Here is a 21,810-nt window from a genome sequence, read left to right on the forward strand (position 1 = left end):
AAAATGAGAACCGTCATGACATTTTTGGAATCCTTTGGAAACAAGTTTTTTTATGAGTAAGTCTTTTTGAATAAACGTTTGATTTGATGCTAGAAATTGTTTAGACTAGAATCAAACACTCTCCAAGACGGTCTCCTTGAATTCCCGCTCCACCTTGTGGCCCTGGTCATCGGTTGTGGATTCTCCGTGCAAGTTCAAGAGAGCACCGAGGTCGAACTTGGGGGACTTGAGGAGCTTGACCTTGCGGATGTGAACCTTAAAAAAATGTCAGTATGGGTGCGAATGATAGTGATAAATCGTGGTGACTCACGTTCTGGAGAGGGTAGATGCCCTGGGTGGACTTCTCAATCTCCCGTCCAATAACCTCGGGGATGAGCTTGGTTGTGAGCTGGGACAAGGTGCAGCTGGCGGCTTCACGCTGAATGATCTCAGTCATCTTCTTGCGGATAGCGCGGATCTGGGAAGAAGCGGCATATGTGGTCTTCTTGATCTGGTTGGGGCGTCTCTTGGTGAAAGCAATGGCGAAAAGACGGAGGAGGTAGTCATCGGTGGTCTTGACGGTGACATTGGCCTCGATCAGGGATTGCCACTTGCGCACGAGGGAGCGGAGCTTGTCGGATGTGAAGTCCAAGCCGTGGAAGTTGGTGAGGCAGTTCTTGCCCTGGACTTCGTCGACGCGGAGCTTGACCTTGCGGAAAGCGTGGTCTTCGTCGTTCTGGAGATCGGCGAGCGAGACCTCGAAGATACGGCCCTTGAGGGAGTCATTGGCGTTCTTCAAACCGGTGGTTCGGTTGACGAGGGTTTTTCCAACACTTTTATCAATTAGTTTGTGCGTCTTATTTCACCAAGTCTCGAATTCAACGGGAGCATACTCTCGGATCTGGAAAGTGGAAGGAGCCTGTTCAAATTAGCATCTGATCGTAATGAAGCCGTTCTGCAATCGTACCTTGACAGAGTATTCATCCTTGCGAGAGAAGGGATCCACGGTCCTCTTCTTCAAGCCCTTCTTGCCCTTCGACAACCGCTTGTTCCTGAGCAATAAATGATTAATTCGAGATCTGATGATAATCGCATCGTTAATAAATGAATTGCTTACTTTCCAACAGCCATGATTGCGATGAGACAGTATTGGGTGGTCGCTCGCTGTCACGGATCGGTTCAGTTGGTGAGCCTGAGATTAAAACCTCTCTGAAAAACATCCCACAATCTGCGCTAAGCGAGGTTTGCTTTCTCGACGGGGCTCCGCCCTAAGCCTATGTCACGTGAGTCAATCTTGGCTCTTGCATCTAGCCCGGACAGGACTGGTGCAGTGGCTGCTGATTGGTGGTCGTGTGATAATTTCTGACCAATCACAGACTCAGAAAGTCTCAAATCGTCATTACTTTACCAGTTTAACTACATTGTACACCCTAGCTAACTATCTACTCATCACCAAACAACACCGACTCACATCATGGTATGCTTTTTTTCTTCATTACGTGGCTTTTACTAACATCAACAGGGCAAGCGTAAGAAGTCGAGTCGAGGCCCTCAGGGTCCAAAGAAGGTGCGCCACCCTCAAGACTCGCTTGTCAGCCCGGAACTAACACCGTCCGCAGAGAGAACCGCTTGCGACGACCTTTGCCTGCCTCTTCTGTAACCACGAGAACTCGATCACGGTAAAGCTAGACAAGAAACTCGGTCTCGGCAACCTGTCGTGCAAAGTCTGCGGCCAGAGGTTCCAGACTGGTATAAACTGTAGGTGGCCTTGACGGACTCATTAAAGGGTTCACGTCTGATTGATTATATACAGATCTCTCCGCCGCTGTCGATGTATACTCCGACTGGGTTGATGCTTGCGATGCAGTCGCCAAGTCAAAAGCAAATACGTACGACGCCTCCGACTCACAAGCCGTATACTCGCGCGGTTCCCCCGCAGAGGCAGATCTAGAGGCTCCCGATCTTTGAACGGTGAAACCACTGTGGAAGGTTGGTTGAACTGTCAAATATTGATACACACTTTATATTTATGAACAATTGTTTGTCTTGGTATGGGAGGAGGGAGTCATCTACTGGCGCGGCGTTTGATCTTTACTTATCTGGAAGTATCTTTATTTCGTATAAGAATGACATATAACATCGAATTAATCGACTAAAATTCTGTTTAGACCAACTCCAACTTTGCTCCAAAACCATGCTGACAGCTCTAAGCTTAGAGGGTATAATATCGGTCGCCAAAGTCACCGAGTCCTGGGATAATGTACCTGTAGAGAAATTAGCAACACTACTCGTAGAACAGACAATGAACATACTTCTTTTCATCCAGTCCCTGGTCAATGAAAGCTGTTACCACTCTTAACTTCGGGAACCGCTCAGCGAAATCTGCCACACCCACTGGGCTGGCGATCAGATTGAGAAAGAGGATACGCTCCTCCGGCACGCCTCTTGATTTAAGGACCTCCACAGCCATGGTGGCTGAACCGCCTGTAGCGAACATCGGGTCAAGCAAAAGAACCCATCTCTGCGCGATATCTGCGGGGAGCTTATCGTAGAAGAGTTTCGGCTGGCAAGTTTCTTCGTCTCTCTGAATCAGAATCTTGCCGATACGGACGGACCGACAACAATCTCGCAAGCCCTGCTCCATAGCCTCACCGGCTCTCATAATAGAAACACCACATATCTTTCCTTCGAATTTGACACCGAGGTACGACCGTCCGACTGGCGTTGTGACGGAATGTTCCACGACGGGGAGATGGTTCAATCCCTCTTCGACCAAAAGACGAATAATACGATTCGAGTAAAAGATAAAGTCGGCGCGCGGGGTATTCTGGTCTCTGATCATACTATCTTCTCGTTAGCACAGTCGAGCGGCATGCATATGTCGGAATACGTACGTTAGAAGAGCGATCAATTGCGGAGTCTGTGGGAGCACGTGGACATTCTCGAAGGAGACTTCTTTCGAGACGGTTGCGGTGGGCTTTTCGCCTTCGGGTCTGTAGAATGGGCCGACGCCTTGCGCTGGCGAGGGCACATTTTCGGGTCTTGTTGAGGCCATGGTAGGGTCGTAAGTGAATGTTTAACACTTTGGAGGAGGGATTGAAGGAAGGACAAAGATCGATCGAGTGTGGAGAAACTTTAAGAAGCCCGCTGCTCAGTCAAACGGTCAGACAGTCACCGCTGCCCACCTTCTCTTCCTGGGAGATTTGGGAAAGACCTTTATCGGACCTGCCTCAAAAGTCAGGCTCGTTTCAAGCATCAGCTGACTCTTTTCTTATCACGAAACCTTTACTGCCAGTCTGCTGCCTTTCTACTTCTATCCTAGTATCTACGGAGTCCGCCGCGAAGTCAACCTTATCTGACTGGAGATTACTGTGTAGACACCGACTACGGCAGGCTTGCCCTTTCTTGAACAATTGGTATCTAAGCAGTACCTCTAGAGCTGGAGTGGTTTGGCAGTCTTGTGAAAAGTATGCAAACAATTCTTTGGCAGGCCGGTCCAGGCAAAATGCAGATAAGATGACTGATCAGAGTGTGGGATGAGATACAGCAGTCTGATTGGCCGAGCACATCGAGCCTCCATGACTTCATGATCCACACCGTACGCATACCTTCCCTCTCAATGCGGTCGATATCGAACTCCGTCACTTTCTGATACCCGGACGAAATCATACTCTACACAAACGCCGTCATCCAGCGAGAATATTTCACGACGCTAGTTGCAACGTCTGAAGCGTGAACCTGCCGGAGAAATCAGACGATCCACCAACAAAACCCCCACCTCAAGACGGTGTCTGGCATGGAGCGACGGTACAAAAGGCACTTCGTTCTCCGCGACGACTACTTCACAGTCTGAGACATCGGTACATCAGAAGCAATCAGCAAAATAACAGACCTGCGCGTCCCAGATACACCGATCAATGGGCTCAACATAATTCTCGCACAAGATGGACTGGACATTACCCGATCGACCTCGCAGGCTAGTAACTTATGGCAAGTCGGCGCACAATCGAGCGGCGCGATCCCAAACTTTGCAGTCCCCGAAAGATCCAAACAGCAATGGCTTGACAGCGCGACGCTCTAGAGTTGTTACTCCACCCCGCAACTTGCGCGATACAGCAGAAGACAATGCGCCTGAACTCAAGTCACCCAGCCGACCAAGCCTGAGGTCGCCAAAACGACGAAAACTCACACCGACCGATGACGAGGAGGAGGAGGTGGTGACTACTGTGACGAGTCATCAACAGCGGACCCGGCGTGATCCTGTGAAAACCACATACGGGCGCCGTAAGTGAATCAAACCTATTCAATCTAATTATCTCGTACTTACATTAGAAAAAGGAGAACCACTACGTCGTTCCGTATCAGATATACCAGATGCTACCTATCTGGCGCAAAGCATAGATACCAGGCTCAGTCTATCGCCAGATCGTTCCTCCCACCCATCTACGTCGAATAACCCCTCTCTCACGCGCAACCAGAGCGATCTAGGAATCACTCCATTACGGCGACGTCTGGTTGATGCATTAGGCTCCTTTGACGAGCGTGAAGACGACTCCGAGGCCTCGAACAGTGGGCATGACTCCCCGCAACAAGCAATAGACGCCAGACATTCAAGAGAGACCACCCCGGTGGCCAGTGACTCACAGAGTTCGTACTATGATAGTCAAATATCGTTAAAGTGGAACCACAAGACTCAAGACATGATCGATGCATCGCCACAGTCAGCAAGCCCAAAAGTCACCTACGCGCGCCAACGGTCATTCCTCCGCAATATTGATCTCCATGGCGATGCTGGCGATGATCCCGCAACAGATTTCTCAGCTAGCCTACTGTCAATGCCCTTACAGCCTGTTATGAAAGACGACACTGATCCCAGTCAAACCGAAAGCATGGGAACCATCAGCAGTATCCATGAACTACGTCGAGCAGGAGTGAATGCTCGGTTTCAAGGGCTTGTCGATTCCATTTTTGAAGATATAGAGGACCGCTCTGCTTCCGTCCGACGCAGCGGCTTCGTTACGCTATGTGAGAAATTACTCGATGAGAGATTTGCGCAGCAATTCGTTGAAATCAGAGGTTTCGACCGATTAGCGAATTTCATGTCGCCTCAGGTTGATAAGATCTCGGCATTGCTGTCTGTGTATTCTTGGGCGCTAGTTCTTCGGTTGAATCACATTCCTTCCGTCATTTGGACGAGTGCTTGGTCAAAACTCATTACCTTGGCATCTGCGCTGTTGCCCTTGGACGATAGTGTCACAAAACTTGTTTCACAGCGTGCTTATTCTCTTTCCAAGGTCAATCAGGCAGCTATACGTGAAATAGCATCTGAATTTGGCCGTGTCTCGGGATTGGATGAGCGAGAATGGTCTAGGTTATCCCCCCGCCGCCTATTATTACGTTGTCTATATTCGACTATTCGCAAAGCGCGAGAAAAGGATATCGCAGGGACAATACCAGAGGAAGTCGTGTCTCATCTGGTTAAGATTCTGTTAGAACTCACGCGAGATGCGACTAATCGTGATGTTACTGCGGAAAATTTTGTCCTTATTGAAAGCATCATTACTATTTTGGAAACATATACAACGACCTCGGACATCACAGGAAAGGCGCAGCAGGATGTTCTGCTACCTCTGACCGAGTCCAGCCACCTGCTATCTTCATTGAGTCGCAAAACCGATCCCCAGGATATCCAGCTCTTGACACTACATCTCAGACTTATTCTGAATATCACCAATGCTAGTGCAAGTCTCTGTGAGCATTTTGCAACGCCTGAAGTAATACATGGATTGACGATCATTGTTCTGTCAAATTACGACACGACTTTCAGAGATTTCTTTATCGATGAGAAGAAGGATTCGCTGGATATTGTTATTCTCGCACTAGGAGCTCTAATCAATTTGACCGAGGTCAGCGAATCTGCGAGACGGAATATCCTGGTCCAGATGGAAGAATCTCAATCACTTCTCGATCACCTTCTCTCGATATTCACCCGGGGTCTAGGCAGCGTATCCGAGGTAAGCTGATCATATTCACATGCTCAAGCCAAAACTAACAGATCGGTAACAATAGGCTGATTCAGTGGTCCAAACACACTCGAATGTCGCGTTTGGATACCTTTCTATACTTCTATGTACCCTCTGCCTTGAACCAGAAGCATACGGCGTGGTCAAAGCAGCCATGAAGGGGACGGGCTTGGCGAAAGTGCTGGCCACGGTGGAAGAGTTTCTGCATTACCATCGCAAAGTGGACGAAGAGCTCCAGCAGTCGCAGTCGGTCAAGGAGTTTACAGGTCGACTGCAGCGCATCCTCAATGAGATCCACGCGATCAGCACTTGATGTTGCTGCAGATAATATAAATGGTTGACGTCATTGATATGGCATGTTACTGTGCGCAACCCTCGTTCTTTGGTGTATTTTGTATTTCATGAGGCTGGATGGCATGTATACGATTGATGAGATAGTCCATGGATGCGTCAATTGATGGTAACGGCGAATTCATTCTAGTAGCTGTGTACATAGTAAATACTAAAATACAGTAGGTTCAAAGGTCAGACGGAAGGCAGGCCAGATCGGTCCCCACCGGTCCAGGCCAGCCAATATAATACTACGTATTCCGTAGGCATGTCTGGTTAACGGTCACCGCTTAACCACTTCTCTGCTTGTTAACTATTCAAGTCCACATACTACTACGTCCCATATACGCGGTATTCCCAGCCTGGCCATATATCTGCTTTGTCTGCGCGGTTCAAACAACGTATATCCCTGCACCGAGTCACCATCGGAATATCGCTCAATCAAGCGCTCTCGACTTGCGCTTTGATCGTTGGCGATTGCACCACAAGCCCAGCCTAGCCCAGAAAGACCAGCAGACAGAAGAAAAAGCAAACACAATGCCTGCTCCTCCCAAACAGCGCAAGATTGCCATAGTCGGCAGTCGTTCCGTCGGTAAGTCGATATCTCTCTTTGGCTGTATTGTCTATAAATCTATAAATGTGCGGTATCGCGCTAATCTTATCGTTCTATCGCAACTAGGCAAATCATCGCTCACCGTGCGCTTTGTGGACCATCACTTTGTGGAGAGTTATTATCCCACGATTGAGAATACATTCAGTCGCATTATCAAGCACAAGGGCCAGGATTACGCGACGGAGATTGTCGATACTGCCGGCCAGGTATGCAGATTTCCTCTTTACCCAGCAACCCCGCTGACATTGTCTAGGATGAATATAGTATCTTGAACTCGAAGCATTTCATTGGTATCCATGGCTACATCATTGTATACTCGGTGGCCTCGCGCCAATCCTTTGACATGGTGACGGTCATTCGTGATAAAATCTTGAACCATCTGGTACTCTCCTCTCAGCTTCCACCAAGCTTTTAGTTATACTAACATCGCCGGAATAGGGCGCGGATTGGGTGCCACTGGTCATCGTCGGCAACAAGAGCGACCTCAACACAGACCAACGACAAGTCCAGCTTGAAGAAGGCCGCCAACTAGCGCAGCAATTCAACTGCGGTTTCACAGAGGCCAGTGCCCGACTCGACTATAATGTTGCCAAGGCCTTTGATCTGATGATTGGCGAGATTGAGAAGTCGCAGAACCCCTCTCAGCCGACGGGAGATAGCAAGTGTGTTGTTATGTGATATCGGATTTAGGGCTGGGTGTTGGAAATTTTGTATATGAATCGCGCAGGGTCTGTTTGCTTGATACTCTGCAGTTGCGTATTTGATATGTCGTTGACGAGGTGTGTTTTGGTATTTTATGGTTGGTTGTTGATTAATCTTTAGGGTTATAAATCGCTGGTTGTGGCTGCATCTTTGGGATTTGATTATGGTTACCACTAATTGCATGACGATTTTTCACTCTGGTTGATTATATTGAACCTATACTAATTATACTATTCTGGCTTCCGTCATGACTTTCAGTCAACGGTGTTAGCATCATGTCATCTCTAGGCACCTGGCTCCTTTAAGGTGAACATCAACACCGCCTAGTATTGCCAACGACTTTTCTGTCCTTCAATGAATCCCGCATAATGCCTTCAGAGAACCGGAAATGGTGTCGTAATGGACACATACCACGGCGACAGCAGTGATTGCTTAGGGGGGACGTACCAGTATGGCTCCGTGACCGAGGCCGTGTTTTTTTGGATGTTGACCGATGTCTTGTTGATTGCAGAAATCGCTGATAGACAAGTCAAAGCACGAGCTTCTCAGCGGATTATATCTCCTACGAATAACGCGCTTCAGCCCGGGGATTATGATGTTTATAGCAGTGGTATATACGTGTTTGGAGCTCCTTAAATGCAAAAGTGTCTAATTATATAGGCACTATCGAACTTACCCGAGAACCCTACGTCCAACGAATCTACTCACGCGGTTCTCCAAGCGGACGGCCCAATATGAACGCTTTCCGGGATGCAGTTCGGGCACGAGATAGGAAGCGCGTGATAATTGGTACCCCAAACTTGTCGGCAGAGTACAATAGATGGATCAGCTTTGAGACGGATCACATCTTCCCACTTGCGCATGAAGATGTATGGATTAAAGATGATTATGCTAGATGGATTACCGATATGGACCGTAGGAGCGCAGCTGCAAAGATCAATTCTTGCCAAAATGGTCTACTTCTGAAAGTGCATATACACACCGAGTGGAATTCTTACGATGTCTCCGTGAATCTAGATGTAAGTGACTTTTTGCACTTCGTCAACTGGTACGGCATGTAACAATATGCTGCCGATACGTTGATTTCAGGATGGCTACAAGGTTATATATTTCGCGATTGATCCCAGTGGCATCGATGGCAAGATACTAGATCCAGTCTGTCACGACCCGAAAAACCCACACCGTGTATCAGATGAGTTGTTGAGGTGGCATTTCCGACAGCAGTGCTTGCGAATATGAGGGGAGATGGTGAGCCTTCTTTTGAGCATGATTTTGCGGGGGTAGATATGTTCACGGAGAGTCGGGAGGAGCCCAAGGAACAGGAGAGATTTGAAGTGGAGATTGCCTCCAGATTGTATGGATTCCGGCATGGTATTGAGGAGAATTGGAGCCTCTTGTATGTATTATTCAAGCAAAAGTCGTTCAAATGTTTGAGTCAGTAAAATCGTTATCAGTCTTATCGGCGTATTTAACGATACCGTACAGATACAAGTACATMCCCGCCTGTAACTTTGGCTCCCCGCCCCCTCTCTCAGGTACTGCCATTTTTGATTTTATTTTACACCATACTAACCCCGCCAACAGAACAGACGACTCAAGACTCCCCTCTCACCTCAATCACAATGCTGGACATCAACGACTTTGTCGCCGACCGTGGCGGTGATCTCAACAAAATCAGGGAGAGCCAGCGTCGTCGATATGCGCCAGAAAGCGTGGTGGAAGAGGTTTTGGAGCTGTTTGAAGCTGCCCGACGAGGTATGCAATTCTGCTGTGAATGCATTTGGCGCTCAAGCTGACTGACTTGATTCGAAAATAGCTAGGTACGAAGTCACACAGATAGGCTCCAAGGCCAACGCGGTGCAAAAGGAAATTGGACAGAAGAAAAAGGTCGGTAGTAGTCGGACATGAGAAGTGTGAGCCCTTGCTGATATGTTGGGCAATCAGAACAAGGAGGACGCCTCTGAACTGTTACAACAAAAGATCGACCTTGAGAAGCAAAAGAAGGAGGCCGAAGAGAACGCGATTGCAAAGGAAAAGGAGCGTGATAGGAAGATCAAGACTATTGGAAATTATGTTCATGACTCAGTTCCTATCAGCGATAATGAGGTGGGTTTCGTCGCTACTTCATCGTATGGGTATAATTTTGATATCATGGTTTGGTAGGATAACAATGTCATTGAGCGAACCTGGGCACCTGAAAACGTCGTGGTCGAGAAGCGCGATTGCCTTTCCCACCACGAGGTCCTTACCCGACTAGACGGCTACGACCCCGAACGCGGAGTGAAAATCGTCGGTCATCGTGGGTACTGCCTGACTGGTTACGGTCTCTTCCTCAATCTTGCGCTTGTCAACTACGGTCTCGAGTTTCTCTTCAACAAAGGATACAAGCCCAACCAGCCCCCGCATTTCATGTTGAAGGATGCTATGGCCAAGACTGCGCAACTAGAGCAGTTCGACGAGGAATTATACAAGGTTTCTGAGAGCGAGGATAAGGATACGGACAAGTACCTTATTGCGACCTCGGAGCAGCCATTGTCGGCTTTGCATAGCGAGGAGTGGTTTCAGGAGACGGATCTACCTGTGAAGTGAGTCTGTTTCCATGACACTTTTTTCAATAGTTGATATATCTGACTCTCTTAGATATGCTGGCTATAGTACTTGCTATCGTAAAGAGGCAGGTTCTCACGGAAAAGATGCCTGGGGCATCTTCCGTGTCCATCAGTTCGAAAAGGTAATTGCTTTGCATCGTGCTTTATGCATAGTCACTCACGTTCACAGATTGAACAATTCGTCTTGACCAAGCCCGAAAAATCGTGGGAGGCCTTTGACGAGATGATTGCTACCTCGGAGGAGTTCTACAAGTCCCTCGGTCTCCCCTACCAAGTTGTCTCGATCGTGTCTGGTGCCTTGAACAACGCGGCCGCAAAGAAATACGATCTCGAAGCCTGGTTCCCCTTCCAGGGTGAATACAAGGAGCTCGTTTCCTGCTCCAACTGCACAGATTACCAAACCCGGGAATTGGAGATTCGCTTCGGTGCTAAGAAAGCCGACTCGAAGAAGGCCTACGTTCACGCTTTGAATGCTACTCTATGTGCCACTGAACGAACACTGTGCTGTATCTTGGAGAACTACCAGACCGAGGATGTAAGTCATACTTCTTGTAAAGACTGGTAATCCGCTGAGCTAACATTTACTTCAATAGGGTTTCAATGTTCCTGAGCCTCTCCGGAAATACATCCCCGGAGCTCCCGCTTTCCTCCCTTTCACCCGCGAACTGCCCAAGGATACGACCTCTGCTAAGAAGGGCAAGGGTGCCGTGGCTGGAGCTGCAAAGCAGCTCAAGGATCTCAAGGTTTAGAAAGCTGTGTTGTGTCAAGACATATTGTTGAGTACATCATGCAAAAGGTGCGGTAGTTCATAGCTTGTCAATCGAGATATCCAATAGCATAAGAGCGTAAAATATTGCGCGCGTAGTCGCCAAGTGAGTCACCATGGGCAATTAGTGAGCATCATCAGTTGACGCCAGAGGGAAAAAAAAGTTCTCTCCGGAGCCCGAAAACGGAGCTGGCGGTGGTTGAAGGTGGGGGAGCACAGGGAAGGTGCAATCGCCGTTGACTCACTCTTTCTCCTTCGTGGCAATACTTATTCTCCTTTCTTTCTATTCCAATGAATATCCTGCTCTCTCTGTATTCCGAACTATCAATCAATTGACTGTTTTATCGAACAACCAGACCAACACAGAAAATGTCCTCCGCAAGGGATATCAATCTACCCCAAGATGACCTAGCCCACCGAGTGTCCCGCAGTCTCGGGCTATCGACGTCGCCCGCAGCCCCCATCGCTTCTGCTGCCTCCAGCTTTGGCTTCTCTGCTGCTGCCCACAGCACTGCGGCGTCCGTTGCTGCTGCTGCCTCTGCTGCAAAGCACTTGAAGCCCTTTGCTACCGAAGATATCAAAATTTTGCTGCTGGAAAATGTCAACCAGACGGGTCGTGACATTCTCGCCGCCCAAGGGTACCAAGTGGAATTTTTGAAGACTTCTTTACCGGAGGACCAGCTCATTGAAAAGATCAGGTATGATTTTTATTCCTCAAATCGAGAACGAAGCTTTCTTGATGTATACTGACAGTCGGATGCAGAGATGTCCACGTCATTGGCATTCGTTCAAAAACACAACTCACCGCGCGAGTTCTCAAGGAAGCGAAGAACCTGATCGTCATCGGCTGCTTTTGCATTGGAACAAACCAAGTTGATTTGAAGTTTGCTGCCGACAATGGAATCGTTGTCTTCAACTCGCCCTTCAGCAACTCCCGCAGTGTCGCCGAATTGGTCATCGCCGAGATTGTCGTTCTAGCCCGCCAACTCGGTGACCGCTCAAATGAGATGCACAATGGTACATGGAACAAGGTTAGCAACAAGTGCTGGGAAGTTCGTGGGAAGACACTCGGTATGTTACTTCGGTCGTTCTATCTACAATCGCCAATGTCTTATAAATGCTCTAGGGATCGTCGGATATGGTCATATCGGTTCACAATTGTCCGTGTTGGCTGAAGCAATGGGTATGAACGTCATTTACTACGATGTAGTCAACTTGATGGCCATGGGCACAGCTCGACAAGTCCCTACACTCGAAGACCTTCTCCGTGAAGCCGATTTCATTACTCTTCATGTTCCTGAGATCCCCGAAACCCACCGCATGATCAGCACAAAGCAGTTCGAGCAGATGAAGACCGGAAGCTACTTGATCAATGCTAGCCGTGGAAGCGTGGTTGATATTCCTGCTTTAATTGAGGCATCACGCGCTGGAAAGGTCGCCGGTGCCGCTCTTGACGTATACCCGAATGAGCCTGCTGGAAATGGCGATTACTTCCAAAACGATCTCAACGCCTGGGCCAAGGACCTTCGCAGCTTGAAGAACATCATTCTTACACCTCACATTGGAGGTAGCACCGAAGAAGCCCAGAGTGCTATTGGTATTGAAGTTGCCCAGGCTTTGGTGAAATACGTCAATGAAGGTTCAACCCTTGGAGCCGTCAACTTGCCAGAAGTCAACCTGCGTTCATTGACCATCGATGAGCCTGATCATGCCCGAGTACGTAGTCTACTTCCTATCACTTGTGATGACGAAACTAAATATGCATTACAGGTAATCTATATTCACCAGAATGTGCCTGGAGTGCTCCGAAAAGGTATGTATTCTCTCAGGTCTTGGGAATACAGTGTCTAACACAGCTCTAGTTAACGAAATTCTCGGTGATCACAATGTTGATAAACAGATGACTGATAGCAGAGACGATGTAAGTAACTCAAAGCTGACAACATGATTACTCTACTCACTAAGTTCTAGGTCGCCTACCTGATGGCTGATATCAGCAAGGTCGACACACCAACTATCAAAGATCTTTATGCCAAATTGGAGAGTCTTTCATGTGAGTCTCTTTCATCGCTGCTTCGATTATCATCTGCTAACATTGACCTTCCTACAGCCCGTATCAGGACACGTATTCTTTATTAGACTAGAATAGACTTTAGATGCCCGTTATGAGATCTATTAGACATTTCAACATGGTCCGGCGTTGTGGGGATGATTATTTATCAATTGGAAAGGAAAAGTCTTGAAGTTTTGACGACAAAGAAAAGAGCTAGAAGCAGTCATGTTCGACTGTACTGCTGGAAAAGAATCATGTTTTTCAATATTGTTTTATTCTACGATTATATCCCTCAACGGCTGTTCTGTTTTTATTCATTCATTAATGGTGACATCATGCACTTGAGAGCTTTCCTATATGGATCTTTTCGTTCAATATGGTATCAATAATTCTTTGAGTTGATATTGTTCAAAGATGATAAAAGTACAATAATAAAGCTCTATCTTGCTTCGCCTTGGTAGCTAACCCCTAAAAAGCAGGAAAAGAATCCCCCTTGATCCTAGAAAGAAAAGCCCCTAGTGTAAGTATAATTTATCGACGGTATAGATGATAACTATCCTCACGACTCCTATCCCTCATCGGCGGACTTTGACTTCGTCTTCGGGCATTGTTGGAATTGGAATTGTTACTTCGGTTMCCGTATCGGCTATTCTCCGGCCCGCCATAACCCGTACCAGGGCCGTTGTCGAAGTGATGATGCTGGCCGTTTCTGTTATTGTTGCTGCTATTGTTATTGGCGTTATTGTTGTGATGGCCGTCGTATCTGGGTACGTATGTATCAAGTCGTCCTCCATCGCCACGGCCGCCGTGGCGGCGGTCAGGGGGTCGGTTGTCGTTTTTGCGATTGGGCCATCCTGGCTGTGAGACTGGGGAGGGTTTTGGTGGGAGCCCGTCCTGTTATATATTAGTTTTTGATTTCGACCCGAAAAGGAGGGAGTGTGAACGTACATCAGGAGCTCGACGGAAGTCCCCGCGAGCAGCAGGGCCGCCGCGTTGTACACCACCAGGAACTCGACTGCTTTGTCCGGCAGCAGCGCGAGCTGCTGGTCCAGTCGACCAGTCGCTCTCACCTGCTGCGCCATTAGGAGGGGCAGGTGGTTTCGGCTTTTGTCGATATTGTCGACGGTCAAGTTCATGTGAATCTTCAAATTGGGGTATGTCACCAGGACGAGCAGGGAGTGGAGGGCTGGTAAAGTATGGATGTTTCAAAGCATCCACGGCAGTGATTCTTTTCCGCCAATCGAGTTTCAGGAATTCACTGAGTAGGGATATCATCAACGGTCCTTGTCTTTTCGGTAGGTTAAAATTAGAGCTTTGAATGATTTAGATTGATATTCTTACTCCTTGAAAACCTGGTTTAGATTTCCAGGCTTGTTTCCAAAATCCTTGATACCATCACACCCAGGAAGTGAAGTATAACCAGGCATAGTCTCTTCTGTCGGAGAGCCAACAAGTGAAAAGATCAACTGTGCTTGATTGAGATCGCTAGTCCCTGCAAGGATTGGACGGCCCTTAAACATTTCGCCGAACACGCATCTAGATAAGTAAGGTCAGTCGTGAACATGATCAGATACAGACAGCAATCTTACCCAACACCCCACAAGTCAATCGCCGTTGTATACCGACGTAGTTGGAGAAGCAGCTCCGGAGGCCTATACCATCTTGTGACCACCAAAGGTGTGTAATCTCTCTTCGCTTCGCCGCCACCCCTTCCAGGCTGTGGGGGCTTTTCATCGTAAGGGCGTGCGAGACCGAAATCGGCAATTTGAAGGATGCCCTTGTTGCTAATAAGAAGATTCGCCGCTTCCATACAAGTCAGAAACCGTACTTTGGCGTGGTTGACAAGACGAACCTTTCATATCTCTGTGAAGAATTCCACTCTATAACGGGTGATACATTAGTCATGCTGACCACGCAAACATGATGGACAGGCAAACCTCATGCAAATAGCGCACTCCTTCTAGCAATTGCAGCATATAGCACTTGATTTGTGGCTCCGTAAAATGGACATTCGGATTCTCAAGAAGCCCCGCCAGGTCGTGTTCTTGGTAGAACATGACCATGTACATAACCGGCTTCTTCCGTCCTTCACCTATGTAGATTGTTGGCTAAGCTCAAGTCAGACGCGCAGTTGTGTCGAGCACCTTTACTTTTTTCCACTGCCATTTCAGGCAAGCGTAACACGTTTGGATGGGAGAGCATCTTCAGTAGTTTGATCTCTCGCAATGCGGTGATGGGGAACTGAACAGTAAACCGTTAGATCATTTCGTATCTTTCGGTACCGCAAGTCATACTCACACCATCCTTTTGGTTGTGCATGAGAATCTTCTTCAGGGCAACAACAGTGCCATCTCTCTTACTTCGAGCTTTGTAAACCTCTCTTCATCAAATCACCACGTCAATTATGCCCCCATTTATATGCGGGATAGACTGACCCAAATGTACCCTCACCCAGCTTTTCCAAAAACTCGAAGTCGCCTATTTTCGAACATCCTTGGAAACGTGCTTGGCCGTCCTCGTACCGTTCTAGAGACGGCCGTTGTGATGATGGAGATGATTCTAGGGCCATTTTCGCGCTTGAAAATTTCGAACTGAAACCAAACCGACGTGGATCTCGACTGAGCAAAGAGACAATGACCGAAGCGTTTGTAGCTCAGTCCAAGCACAAAAGGACGCTGAGGAAATTGATTGAGGTATCATGTAACCAAGACGGGAGTCATTCTGTCAAGTGAATGAAAGAAAACGCGTTATTAAAAGGAAGTCCAGATAAAGGAATTTTCCCTGTGGAATACCTGGTCCTTTATGTTGTGATGGTAAACATGTGTCTGGCGCAATCCAATGTTGATGAGTTGTATAAGCTCACTGATGAACGTCTCGACAAGGCTAGCTGCGGCAGATAAGATTAGAGCGATGATCTCCGCTAGAGGATCACGTGATCTCACATCCGGAACGTCGAGACATCCGCTTGGACAACCGTCCTGGAGCATTACACCATCTTTAATTCACAAGAATCACATTTCGAGTGGCGTTCCCAGACAACAAGTGAGTCAATTCCTTCTGCTAGTCGATATAAAGTCGATTGATAGAGTTCTAACCAAACACAATAGACAGCCATGTCTGGCAAACACCCCATCCACGTTCATCCGGCCCGGCCTCTGTACCGATTCACTGCGACCGCATTGGGAGCCAGCATGTGGTTTTTCGTACGTCTCATCCATCCGCATCTTGCAACGCAGGGCTTGCTTCAGGAAATCATTGGTGATGTGTACTAATTGCTCGTCGTAGTTGATGTACCGCGCAAAGAAAGACGGCCCGGCTCTTCTTGGTTGGAAACATCCTTGGGATCATTGATTTACCCTCTCGAAACGATACCCTCGCCGCGTCCTTCGTTGAGTCGAAAAAAATATGCGGAAATTTTGCATTAAGGACATCCTCATATGATTGATCTAGTGGCGGGKTGCAAGATCAGCCTGCTTTCAAGTCCTGTTCCCAATCTCTATCATAGTGTATTACGTGATATCAGTGTCTTTTCGGTAGAGGGAAGTTGCGGACCTCATAGATTTGTATATTTAAACAGGAATTTCATGACTTTTTACAAGACTGCAATTTTATGTGATCTATATATACAGTAGGTTTTCAAATAGATCTGAGATCATGGCCGACCTGGCTATTGACGCATGTAACCGATGATAGTACAGTTCGTATCACATCCCTTTCACGACCTCATCCGTTCCAAGAGAACTTTATATCGACGACGGTTCTTCTCTTTTTTTGGTCGGACGAAAGTAATTGCACGACCGATGTTACGGGCGAGGGCAGGAAAAACGTAGTTCTCCGCAACCCATGACGCTGCAAAACTGCATATAGCCAGAATCACAATGAAGAACTCGAAGCTCAAAGTGATCGGTGTCAATTGCATTACGGTCATGACGATGTCTGATGCTTCACTCAACATGAAGGTCGAAAGTGCGAGTGTCAGGAATAGTGTGACGAGGAAAGGAGCTAAATGTGTATTAGCAAGCTAGATTCGGATGTGGTATCGAAGGTACTAACCGTTCTTGTAGATTTGCTGTCTAAATGGTGGTCCAACACTCAGCACAACGCTAGAAAGTATATACTGATAACACGAAATAAGGAACAATGTCGTATTTTCAGAATTTTCGATGTTGGTGTCTTCGACATCGACCTTCGGGGGTATGTACCTATCCAGCATGTAAGCCGACATCCAGATGAATCAATTAATATAATCATACCAAGGTCTAGTCCTAACAGTCTCAACCACAGCCAATTGTGTCAAAACTGCAAGTATTATCTGGCCGATCAAAGGTGTCAAGACCTTTCGAGAGACAAGGTCGGCCGTTGGCCGCTTTCGAGATAGTACTGGAAACGGATCGTTCCATCCCACTAGATGACAAGTCAATAAAATCTCCTTATATTTGATTGATCCCTTCAAACTTACTGAATATGGCAATTGGCAATATTAGGGCCAAGTCAATGTAGAGATACTTTCGTGTTGTTAGTCATAATCGTTGCGCAGAAGATCTTGAGACTGACCTGGAAGTCACCCAAATTCGACGCAGATGTATACAAAAAGCTGACAGATGTGAACTGTATAGCGGAGTAGAGACTCATATATTTGAAACAGCAGAAGCTTGTGACCAATGCAGCTCGGCCCTCCCTAGGAAAAGGTCAAAAGTGTAGATGCAATAGATTCGAGCCACTCACTTTATCAATATCGGAACACAGGATATGTCAAATACGCGGCTGGTGAAAGGAGCAGCAACCGAGGCTTCAGCATCTGACAATGAAATACCAACATCCGCTGCTTTGAGTGCACCGCAATCATTGGCTCCATCGCCACAAAATCCACAGCAGTAATCTAATGATTGAAGCTTCTCAACGAGCTCATGCTTCTCATCAGGCGACATTCGAGCAAATACTTGACCCTTGACGAGGACCTGAACTTTCGTCAGTCAAATCTTCATTCCACTTCATACATTCTATATTGCTCACTCTTTCTATCAGATCTTCGGAGCCGTAATCGATGAGCCAGCGGAATATGTCTCCACTGACAGCCAACGAATATGAATCTGCATTAAGCTTATTCAAAGGTATAGAGACATCATGCGTTGCAGGGTTCCACACGGGCTAGTATCCTCTTATAAGTACATAGGAAGACCTAGGTGATCAGTGGGGTAAGGTATGCTCACCATAAGAGTCTTCTCGTCAAGCTTTGCAGTTGGGTCATCCACGCTTTCCCATGTCAAAGAAGCACTCGGATCCAGATGATGAGTACCTAGATGAATTAGACACACCTCATCTTGTCGGAAGAGCTATGTACTTACTATCAAGATGGGGAACAAAGCATGGCGAATTTCGATCTATGAGTCCACATTCCCTGGCAACACTGATGGCGGTGAGAATGTTATCTCCTGTGCACATGACAGTGCGTATGCCGGCTTCTCTCAAGTCTGTGATGACCGGCGTAGTTGTGTCTTTTAATTTGTTTTCAAAGACAATGAAGCCTAGGAAGCTGAGACTGGATTCAGCCTGTTCTCTAGATATTTTCTGAATCTTCCTCCAACTTAATTTGGGCTCATATTTCGCGGCACAGGCAATAACACGATATCCCCTATGCGTATAATGGCTCAACAGGTCCTCGAAATCAGGCGGAACTAATAAGATGTTGTTAGAGCTTTTTCAAAACTAGAAAGTAATTTATACTCACGAGTATCGGCATGGCAAATCTCCTTCATACACTCAGGCGCACCTTTAACGAACACGCTAGCCCCATTTTCACCAAATTGTCGTACAATGACACTAGTACGTCGAAGGTGTGAGACAAACTCAAATGACCGAAGAACACCCAGTTCTAGTGGGACCTAGACGAAGAATAAGCATACTGGTCATCAACTATGGTCCTGAACGGGTCCCAAGACGAACCTGGTCCTTTTGAAAATCGTGACTGCCAGTTGGAGGTCTTGCCACAGACGGTATAATAGTATCGCCGGTAGCGTCCTCTTGTTGCTCAACCTGGGTGTTTCCACCCTCTTCAAATGTCCATCCCGTGAATTCAAACATTTTGATGTCCAACGGATCCCCGAGAAGTTCTCCGTCAACGACTCGAAGGGAATGACAAGTAGCCATCGTACAAATTATGTCTCGGCATTTGTCATAGTCCATATTAGGGCTTCGCTGAGAGCGAGCAGCCGACACCATATCATTGGGATCTGAGAACATGTCACTGAAACTGTATTCACAGTCAGTAAGAGCTGATACGGGAGACCTGAGACTCTCTGCTAATTACCTTCTGTCTTTGTTAACGGCTCSAAGGCCAAGCACATCCAGTCCATCTTCTGTCAAAGTGCCCGTCTTGTCAAAACAGACAACGTCTAGCTTGCCTCCGACATTGACCCTGATTCAATTAGCGAGAATTATACAAAGCTTAGCTAGTGTTTGGCATACCTTTGAGGGCTGATACAGTATATTTGCTGCTTTTTCAGCCTAGATATAGCGAAATTCGTCCCTATAGTCAAAGTGGCCGGAAGAGCCGGTGGGACGACGATAGTGATGAGATCCAAAGCTCTAACCACAACAGTATGCCAAGGAAGCTACAAGAGTTAGATGATGTCAAGCATGGTGATTCCACATCTGATTTACTTACCCCGAGCCTGATAAAGTTCACAAAGGATGCCGTAAAGCCGAGTAATGCGATAATTCCCATAACAGAGATATACCGGAACGAATCGCGATAGAACTTGAATCCTGATGGTTTAGGGAAGAGCATTGAGCGAACAAGGGAGCCTTTGGTCGTAGAAAAACCGGTTCGTAACGCGATACCGAGAGCAACAGCTTCGACATCATCGTTGGATTGGCGAGGCCGTCTTGCCCGAATAATCTTTGTGCCGTAAAAGAGGAAATTCTTGGCCACTGTTGGATTGATAGAAGGGGCTTTCAGGTCAAGATAGTCGAGTACATCCTCTGTAGCCGGTATCTTCGATACAGGAACGGATTCACCTTGATGATACCTGTCAGAATACACCATTACACGTTGTAAAGACTACTACGCACCTGTAAGCATGCTTTCGTTGATTATGCAGTCGCCAGATAATAGCAAGCAGTCGCATGGCACCTGGGTAAGGGATGGATCCGAGACTTCAAAGACGTCTCCTGGAACTAAATCGACAGATGAGACCGTTCGCCCTGTGTGTATGATTAGATACACGCTCAATGTGAAAAAGGCCATTTGGCACCTACAAAATCCGTTCCGCAAAACTCGTACATTGCACTCGAAATGGGAAACTTCTTTCAGGCGTGCCATTGTCTAGCCAAGTCAGTCATCTTGAACAACACAGTATTTATCGGGTTTGCTTACTGAGCGTGTCTCAAGTATAGTTGCAGTAATACTGAAGACAGAAATGAGGAAAATGCAGACAGCATAGTAGTAATATTGGTCCATGGACCACAAGGTCAAGCTTGCAATTTGGAAGATATAGAAAGGGTGAAGCACCTAAACATGATTGTTAGTCAGCAACATCCCTCTATGACACGGAACTCCTACCTCGTCGACTAGAAGTTGAGGCATTGATCTTTGTTGCACGTCGATCAGATTTTGGCCAAATACAAGTTCCCTATTATCTCTCTCGTCGGCATCCAAACCTGACCGCATAAGTTTGGTACTCGTCCATGTAGGGTCTTTCCAGCCACTGACGGACTGGAATGTATCGTCCACAGGGTTATATACGAAACGTAGATACCTGTACTCCAAAAGCCTAAGATGAGTCAAAATTGGGTCATTCTCTTCATCATTATCAGCGCGAATGCCGAGTGATACTACGTCAATGACGGTAGATAGCGGGGATCCATAGGGCTGTTTAGAGACCTGGTGAATATTGAATTGTCCATATTGATCCTACAAAAACCATGTTAGCTCCTGCGGCACATCGCAACCTCTACATGAAAAATGACTGACCTCAATCACAGCCCATCGACAGTCCTTGAGCGGTGCGGTGGTCCCTATCAATTGAAGGCGCCACCTTGGTATCCAACGAAGGACGAGATAGCCCACACCCAGAGAGATCACGCACAGAAAAATGTATAGCCCAAAACCGTAGGTGTTTGTACAGAATCCGGTAATCACTGCGGTCAAGTCCTCCGTCGCAATATAAATCTTTTGGCTAATGCGATTACCAGCCTTTTTCCGTTCCAGGAATGATTGAGTGGATTCATGCCTATCCAAAAGCGGATGTTCGGCGGATACGTAAGACTCTGTAGATCGCCGGTGGTGCTTTGAAAGTGAAACAACAGACTCGACACCGTCGCGGTCATTGAACAAAATTCCATCCTCTAGATCGCTGTCGTATGCAACAGCTTCTTCGGGGCCTTGTTCTAGATTGTCTTCGTCCTCCGTGAGGTAGGTGAAAGTGACTATCGAGTCTTGACGGGGACGACGGTGGGCGAAGGATGCAATGCTCGATGGCACGCTCTCGGACATGGGTCCAGAGAAAACCTTTTAAAGAGTTATTAGCTTGCTATCAGAGAGCTCAATAATCCAAAAAGTACTTACTTCGTCATGCGCCATTTCCACATCGGACGCGATGCTCACACTGGTAGTTATGCTCAGTAAGTATCCGTGGCTAGACTTTCTGAACTGTGACCAACCTGCTTCTCATGGAGTTCCTCCTGTACCCATTAGAGGCCACCCAAGACCCATTACTTGGGCCCTGCCGCGACAT

At 47.2% G+C, this 21,810-nt stretch overlaps 9 protein-coding genes across 9 annotated transcripts; 5 read left to right on the forward strand and 4 right to left on the reverse strand.

Annotated features, from left to right (window-relative positions):
- Nucleotides 1–111: 111 nt before the first annotated feature.
- On the reverse strand, nucleotides 112–1,110 carry BHQ10_004549 (uncharacterized protein; the record flags this gene model as incomplete). Its single annotated transcript, XM_040876926.1, has 5 exons — nucleotides 112–255; nucleotides 311–812; nucleotides 873–898; nucleotides 947–1,031; nucleotides 1,097–1,110. The coding sequence occupies 5 exons, from the start codon at nucleotides 1,108–1,110 to the stop codon at nucleotides 112–114; spliced, it is 771 nt and encodes a 256-aa protein (XP_040733053.1).
- A 343-nt stretch (nucleotides 1,111–1,453) lies between these two features.
- On the forward strand, nucleotides 1,454–1,947 carry BHQ10_004550 (uncharacterized protein; the record flags this gene model as incomplete). The annotated part of the gene is made up of 4 exons (XM_040876928.1): nucleotides 1,454–1,456; nucleotides 1,502–1,546; nucleotides 1,599–1,737; nucleotides 1,793–1,947. 4 exons carry the CDS (start codon nucleotides 1,454–1,456, stop codon nucleotides 1,945–1,947), a joined length of 342 nt encoding a protein of 113 aa, XP_040733054.1.
- A 244-nt stretch (nucleotides 1,948–2,191) lies between these two features.
- Nucleotides 2,192–3,034, reverse strand: BHQ10_004551 (uncharacterized protein; the record flags this gene model as incomplete). Its single annotated transcript, XM_040876929.1, has 3 exons — nucleotides 2,192–2,243; nucleotides 2,292–2,822; nucleotides 2,874–3,034. The coding sequence occupies 3 exons, from the start codon at nucleotides 3,032–3,034 to the stop codon at nucleotides 2,192–2,194; spliced, it is 744 nt and encodes a 247-aa protein (XP_040733055.1).
- Nucleotides 3,035–3,923: 889 nt separating this feature from the next.
- Nucleotides 3,924–6,315, forward strand: BHQ10_004552 (uncharacterized protein; the record flags this gene model as incomplete). The annotated part of the gene is made up of 3 exons (XM_040876930.1): nucleotides 3,924–4,263; nucleotides 4,345–5,993; nucleotides 6,049–6,315. 3 exons carry the CDS (start codon nucleotides 3,924–3,926, stop codon nucleotides 6,313–6,315), a joined length of 2,256 nt encoding a protein of 751 aa, XP_040733056.1.
- Nucleotides 6,316–6,869: 554 nt separating this feature from the next.
- BHQ10_004553 (uncharacterized protein) lies at nucleotides 6,870–7,623 on the forward strand (the record flags this gene model as incomplete). Its single annotated transcript, XM_040876931.1, has 4 exons — nucleotides 6,870–6,924; nucleotides 7,012–7,151; nucleotides 7,199–7,327; nucleotides 7,384–7,623. The coding sequence occupies 4 exons, from the start codon at nucleotides 6,870–6,872 to the stop codon at nucleotides 7,621–7,623; spliced, it is 564 nt and encodes a 187-aa protein (XP_040733057.1).
- A 1,259-nt stretch (nucleotides 7,624–8,882) lies between these two features.
- BHQ10_004554 (uncharacterized protein) lies at nucleotides 8,883–11,005 on the forward strand (the record flags this gene model as incomplete). The annotated part of the gene is made up of 9 exons (XM_040876932.1): nucleotides 8,883–9,043; nucleotides 9,133–9,182; nucleotides 9,232–9,402; nucleotides 9,464–9,534; nucleotides 9,592–9,753; nucleotides 9,811–10,232; nucleotides 10,288–10,378; nucleotides 10,426–10,791; nucleotides 10,850–11,005. The coding sequence occupies 9 exons, from the start codon at nucleotides 8,883–8,885 to the stop codon at nucleotides 11,003–11,005; spliced, it is 1,650 nt and encodes a 549-aa protein (XP_040733058.1).
- A 386-nt stretch (nucleotides 11,006–11,391) lies between these two features.
- Nucleotides 11,392–13,161, forward strand: BHQ10_004555 (uncharacterized protein; the record flags this gene model as incomplete). The annotated part of the gene is made up of 7 exons (XM_040876933.1): nucleotides 11,392–11,720; nucleotides 11,786–12,093; nucleotides 12,149–12,738; nucleotides 12,793–12,835; nucleotides 12,885–12,943; nucleotides 12,994–13,075; nucleotides 13,133–13,161. 7 exons carry the CDS (start codon nucleotides 11,392–11,394, stop codon nucleotides 13,159–13,161), a joined length of 1,440 nt encoding a protein of 479 aa, XP_040733059.1.
- Nucleotides 13,162–13,650: 489 nt separating this feature from the next.
- Nucleotides 13,651–15,644, reverse strand: BHQ10_004556 (uncharacterized protein; the record flags this gene model as incomplete). The annotated part of the gene is made up of 10 exons (XM_040876934.1): nucleotides 13,651–13,969; nucleotides 14,024–14,090; nucleotides 14,146–14,363; nucleotides 14,417–14,611; nucleotides 14,665–14,878; nucleotides 14,928–14,955; nucleotides 15,013–15,167; nucleotides 15,226–15,316; nucleotides 15,374–15,455; nucleotides 15,511–15,644. 10 exons carry the CDS (start codon nucleotides 15,642–15,644, stop codon nucleotides 13,651–13,653), a joined length of 1,503 nt encoding a protein of 500 aa, XP_040733060.1.
- A 1,146-nt stretch (nucleotides 15,645–16,790) lies between these two features.
- BHQ10_004557 (uncharacterized protein) lies at nucleotides 16,791–21,810 on the reverse strand (the record flags this gene model as incomplete). Its single annotated transcript, XM_040876935.1, has 21 exons — nucleotides 16,791–17,077; nucleotides 17,129–17,277; nucleotides 17,329–17,479; nucleotides 17,535–17,580; nucleotides 17,630–17,753; nucleotides 17,801–18,033; nucleotides 18,089–18,223; nucleotides 18,286–18,371; nucleotides 18,421–18,750; nucleotides 18,804–18,957; nucleotides 19,019–19,325; nucleotides 19,383–19,490; nucleotides 19,541–19,686; nucleotides 19,740–20,092; nucleotides 20,147–20,278; nucleotides 20,333–20,399; nucleotides 20,451–20,585; nucleotides 20,637–20,987; nucleotides 21,048–21,584; nucleotides 21,642–21,681; nucleotides 21,737–21,810. The coding sequence occupies 21 exons, from the start codon at nucleotides 21,808–21,810 to the stop codon at nucleotides 16,791–16,793; spliced, it is 3,945 nt and encodes a 1,314-aa protein (XP_040733061.1).

The sequence above is a fragment of the Talaromyces amestolkiae genome, assembly GCF_001896365.1.
Source record: "Talaromyces amestolkiae strain CIB chromosome Unknown scaffold7.1, whole genome shotgun sequence".
Taxonomy (NCBI): domain Eukaryota; kingdom Fungi; phylum Ascomycota; class Eurotiomycetes; order Eurotiales; family Trichocomaceae; genus Talaromyces; species Talaromyces amestolkiae.